This window comes from Cynara cardunculus, unplaced genomic scaffold, assembly GCF_001531365.2.
Source record: "Cynara cardunculus var. scolymus isolate 2C unplaced genomic scaffold, CcrdV1 Un_Scaffold_122, whole genome shotgun sequence".
NCBI lineage: Eukaryota > Viridiplantae > Streptophyta > Magnoliopsida > Asterales > Asteraceae > Cynara > Cynara cardunculus.
Genome location: NW_020200564.1, coordinates 320,445 through 325,894, shown reverse-complemented (window position 1 = coordinate 325,894; position 5,450 = coordinate 320,445). Strand labels below are relative to the sequence as shown.

General features: G+C 37.1%; 1 protein-coding gene across 1 annotated transcript in view; it reads right to left on the bottom strand.

The window, feature by feature from the left end:
* LOC112501447 (glutamate receptor 3.4-like) overlaps positions 1 to 3,240 on the bottom strand; it is a 4,729-nt gene extending 1,489 nt beyond the window's left edge. Inside the window, exons 1-3 of the mRNA XM_025105081.1 lie at positions 2,892 to 3,240; positions 1,298 to 2,640; positions 674 to 983 (exon numbers count right to left, since the gene is read on the bottom strand). Coding sequence (XP_024960849.1) covers positions 674 to 983; positions 1,298 to 2,640; positions 2,892 to 3,240 — 2,002 coding nt within the window. The remainder of the gene's footprint in view (positions 1 to 673; positions 984 to 1,297; positions 2,641 to 2,891) is intronic.
* Positions 3,241 to 5,450: the final 2,210 nt, after the last annotated feature.

Sequence of the window (5,450 nt, the reverse complement as noted above, 5' to 3'; positions counted from 1 at the left end):
TTGTCTTAACCCCCCCCCCCCCCCCCCCCCCCCCAAAGACCCCATCTTGGATAGTCGGATGGATATAATGAGCTTATTTGGTTTTCAAAGGGGTTCTACATATCCTAACATGGTATCAGAGTTAAGGTCTACTATACACACACTTCCACCACCATTTGAGGGGGCATGTTGGGCTCCCTCGTCAGTTAGATATGGACCAACAAACCCATGTGTGTGTATATAGGGTCAGGTTCAAGAGAAAACAACAAAAAATAAAAAACTGAGGAATACCCTTATAACCATTGATCCGTACGATGTGCACATGTGCATACAAGTAATTTGTCCGGTTAGCACATGTGAAACATGCATACGCGCATGGAAACCATAAAACATCTTCAATTCCTTGTATATACATGTGCATGCGTACAGATGAATGGTTACTAGGGTGTTCCTTAGTTGTTTGTTCTTTTGGGGTTTTCCCTGAACCCCTCTCTCTATATATACACACATAAAGGAACCTCCACTCTCTCCATACGGGCTCTCGGGCTCTTTTAGAGATAATTTAAAGGGGTTCTACATATCCTAATATTTAAAAGAACAGGATCATATCCATCGAAGAACAAATCAGAAGGAAATTCATGTTTCGTGTAAAATTAGAATAGAACTTGGGAGAGTAAACAAGATTCATACTTACTATGTGAAAAGAACATGGTTGAGAAACTAAACCAGAAGATTGTAATGATTTGTTGACTCGGAGGCCCACGGAACTCGTGATTCAGACGGTGCTCGAGAATCCAAACAACGAATCCAACGAGCAAAAAGAAGCCACCGGTGACGAGCCACATTTCAATGGTGAATGGCTTGAGAAAAGCCCATGGACTGGTCTTCGATTTCTTGACCGGAACAACTATAACAAGCCCCGATTCCATGTAAGGCTGAGTAAAGTCAACTATCCGTGTTCGATTCGTAATAATCGTCACATCTCCAACTGCTGCATCATATTTCTGAAGAACAAGCCAAATTTATGATATCAGCATCAGACAAGTGTCATAGAAGAAGGGAAACATTATGAATTATTCACAATGAATAACCTTATAATTAAAAATGCTATTCATCATATTCATCAATCATGATGATGAATATTATGAAGTATTCATGATTAAGAACCTCGAATATTATTCAATCATATCATGCATTTGCATTATTCATAACGAGAATCATGATAGATATTCATGATATCACGAATAGTTGGTTTCGAGGTCCTCGAAATATTTATGGTTCCTAAATGACCCGCCCCATGGAAGAAGCAAGAACTTACATTTTCAGCAACAGCAGCCACAAGATTGCTGTAACTCGGGTTTCGAATGCCATCTCCGTAGAGAATATATTTCCGAGGTACAGGGTACGGTAATAAAGTCACCGCGGCTTCAAAAACATCGATGCTATACCCTCTAACCCCTTGTGGAGACCGAACATCTTTCGTTACAACCTCCTTATAACTATGCCGATACGGCACCGCAATCCGCAACGGTTTCCCGTTGTTTGGAAACACCCATCCTTTAGGTGTTGAACTCGTTTCACCGGGCCAAATTACGCTATAAAGATGTTTAGTGCTCGTAGAACTGTTGGGAGGTTTTGCATACAATGATTCCGGAGAACTAATGGATAGACCCGAGTAGTTTGACCAATATCCGAGGGTTCGTAAGCCGGTTCCACCGATGTTAAGAATATCGTAAGCCGGATGAATCAGATTCTTGTCCAGATCAAACCGGAACTCGCCCGTCAAACCGGTGAACTTCGTCGATAAAAGTATTTTGAGCAGCTGCGGACCTTCGTTGAACGTTTGGAGTGACGACAACCGGAGCTCGCTTCCGGTGGTGTTTTGAAGTTTCGGGTCCAAAGAAAACGTGATATTTTTGCCGGTTTTCAAGAAAGTATCGAGAGCATTGGCGAGTAACCAAACGGAATCATAAGCATAAAGAGCGTAAGAATTAAAACTAGATGTTTCCTTCTGTTTGATGTTCTTCCATCTTGAAGCAAACTTCTTTTTCGAATTCGAATTCGGAGTATGTTGGCGAAGGGTCACAACGCCTTGTAAGAGAGCCATGGTATCGGAATCCGGCGTTTCCGATGAATCAAGAACCGCGGGAAGCCATTCTGTGGTGATCCAGACGTAATCAGTATTCATCATCCCAAGCTTCTTAGCAATGGCGAAAATTTCCAGACCTGAATCAGGATTCACATGAACAACATAAACACGAGACTCCATTAGATTAACTTCGGTCAGTAAATCACCGATGTCCGTCACCGGAGCTCCGGGAGGGAATGCAGCTTTATAAGAAATCTTGGCTCGTTTCTTGGCGAGTGAATCACCTAACGACGAAATCCCATTTCTGCCATAATCGTCGTCCACATAAATAGCGATTACTTCTTTCCATTCGAAGTATTCAATCAGGTTGGCTATGGCGGACATCTGGTAATAATCGTTTTGTGTGGTTCGAAGAAAATAAGGATATTGGAGAGCTGCGAGTGTTGGGTCGGTCGCACCAAATGAAAGCAGAGGAACATGAAGCTCATTGACGACATGCGAGATAACATGTGCGATGGTCGAAGATTGTGGTCCGATTGCAGCCACCACATTTTTCTCCATAAGTTGCAAAGCTACATAATCAAAGTCAAAAGCCAAACTGTTATTAGTCAAATTCACAATTACAGAATGTTTTCTCGACATTTCCAACATTAATTCCGTTCTTGCTGCTAGTAATCTGTATAATGCTTGATATGATTATGAGTTTTCCTTTAAATGTCAAGTGTGACGAGATTAAATTTGAAAATGGAAGTATCCAGTTTGACATGAAAAAAGTCAAATATATAATGAACAGAGGTTTAATGTAGGATAATAATGGAGGTACCTTCAACGGTGCCAAGAAATCCACTGCAATTGGTATCATGTAAAAGGAGATTCAAATGGGTTTCTCCAAGAATGAAAGGATTAGAATTTACATCATCAACAGCAGCTATAATTGCAGGTTTTACAGACCTCCCAATAACTGAATTCACTGTTAATAAAGCTCCAATATTCACAACACTAGGTCTTCTTGATGACGACGACGGCGATGGTGGTGGTGGTGACGGTGACGGTGATGAAACTGCTGTAATTTCAGTCACCTCCTTATCTTCCATAGCGGCCGCCACCACTACCCACATACCAAATACAAAGAAAACCACCCTTGTTCTCATTATAAGCACATCAATCCCCATTTCTGAAGAAACCCTTTTGAAATTCGAGTCAACTGGAGTTGCTCACCTCATATCTGCACTATAAGAATCTTGAAGTTTTGGAGCAAAATCAAGAAAGATGAAACCTAAACCACAGGAAGATGAGATAATCCAGCAAAGTCTTGGTTAGATATGGATACCCACAATGGAAACCAGAAGAAATATGAATAAAAAAAGGAGGAAAATGTTGAAATGAATATAAAAAAGGAAACAGCTAAATGATGCAAATTCCTTTTAGATGATGATGGAATCAATCAAAACGAGGGTTTTTTCAAACCCTAATTAATTACATAAATTACTGTAAATGGGTGTGATTAATGATAAGAAAATGGAAAGAAAAAGAAAAACAGTTTTTTTAAAGGGTTTATTAAATGATGAAGAAAGTGATGCTGGAGATCTACCTGGGCCTCTCGAACAATTAGGGGAAAGGGAGTGAAGTAGAGAGAGAGAGAGAGAACGGTTTTGTTGATCCTTTCATTCCTCCCAACAACCCGTAAAAGTTATACCCTCATAAATAGAGGAAATTGCAAGAATAGTCCATGAGGTTTGGTGAAAGTTTCGTTATTGTTGCTAACTTTTGGAAACTACGAGGACGGTCATGGAGGTTTTATTTTTGTTGTGGTTTTGGTCCATGGTCGTTAGGATTGTTTTGATCTCCTGTTAGATGTCTTTACGTGCAAGTTACTTGAGGGATATTTTAGGTTGTTTTGAATTTATTTTAATAATACAGTGTAAAGAATGTGACAAGTCATTAAAACGAACGTAAAATCTAATCTAAACTTTTCCCTCCACATGAACCTGCCCCCAATCTTCTTCCCTTCCCTTTAATCCGGCCTTTTGTCGGTGTCCCACATACATGCAACCCCCAACTCCAACTCCTCTGTCATTCCCCTTCAAAACCCATATTATCCAATAGAACTGAAACTTATCCTAACATAACATTTTCATCTTCATATAAACGTAAAATGAAACCTAAAACCAACCACCTGTTACTTCCTTAGACAACTACAATTTCTTCCACTCTCATTTTGACTTGGATCATGGGAGACCAATATGTTTTTGTGAGACCCGTGAGACCATTTTTCACACTTGAAACTTCATAGTAAAACACTGTGAAGGTTCGGATTTTCTTTACATTCATAATATTTTGCTATGAAGTTTCAAGTGTAAATGTATGGTCTCACAAAAACAGACCGGTCTTACATGAAACCACCTCCCATCGTTTGCCTTCCCTTTACATAGAGCAATATCATATGTAAGAGGAAAAGCACCTATACAACGAAAGAAGCTATAGAAATGCTTTGATTTTGCCATTATAATTATTTGATGAATTCTTAATAACTTGTATATTTAATCATGTAATAGTATCAGATGTAGTTGGGAGGAGGAATTGGAAAACTGAAAGTTGATATTTGTTAGGGGAAAAACAATTGGGAGTTCTTTTTAAGAAAGGAATCAGATATATGGTATATATTTTGTTTTTCTAATAAACTCTTTAATGACTTGTCTATATTTAATAACTACTTGTACACTATTTTTTGTAGTAGAAAAAGAAAAAAAAATCCAAAATTTCGTTCATTTAATGACAGTAGCTAACGGTCCTAACCACTATGGACCAAAACTGCAACGAAATAAATTATTGATAGCCATCTTTATAATTTTCAAACGTTAGTGACGATAATTAGAGTTTCACCATACTTGAGGGACTCTTTTTGTAATTATCTATTAAATATCTTGAATACCCTTTTTTTTTTTTTACTCTTTGGACATTTGAAAAATCACTAGTAATAATAAAATAAACCAATTTCATATAATATATATATATATATATATATATATATATATACTAGAAGCGTACTCGCGCAATGCAGCGAGATACATCATGATTTTAATATTTCATTTTCTTCTTTATCTCAGTCGATATTATAATATGGCTTTATGTGATTTTGAGAAAGCGATAATGTTTTTATTTTTGAATAAAATATATGTTTGAAGATATCATAAAAAATTGACAAAAATATATCCATATTAGTATCAAATTAACTATTTGAAATTCCTTATTTTTTTGTGTAAATTTTTAATTCAATTTTTTATAATTTAATTTATGTACAATAACGAAATAATTTATATTTGGTTTAATAATATAATTTTTTTATAAAGATAATAATTATTTATTTTGTTGGAACTCGATA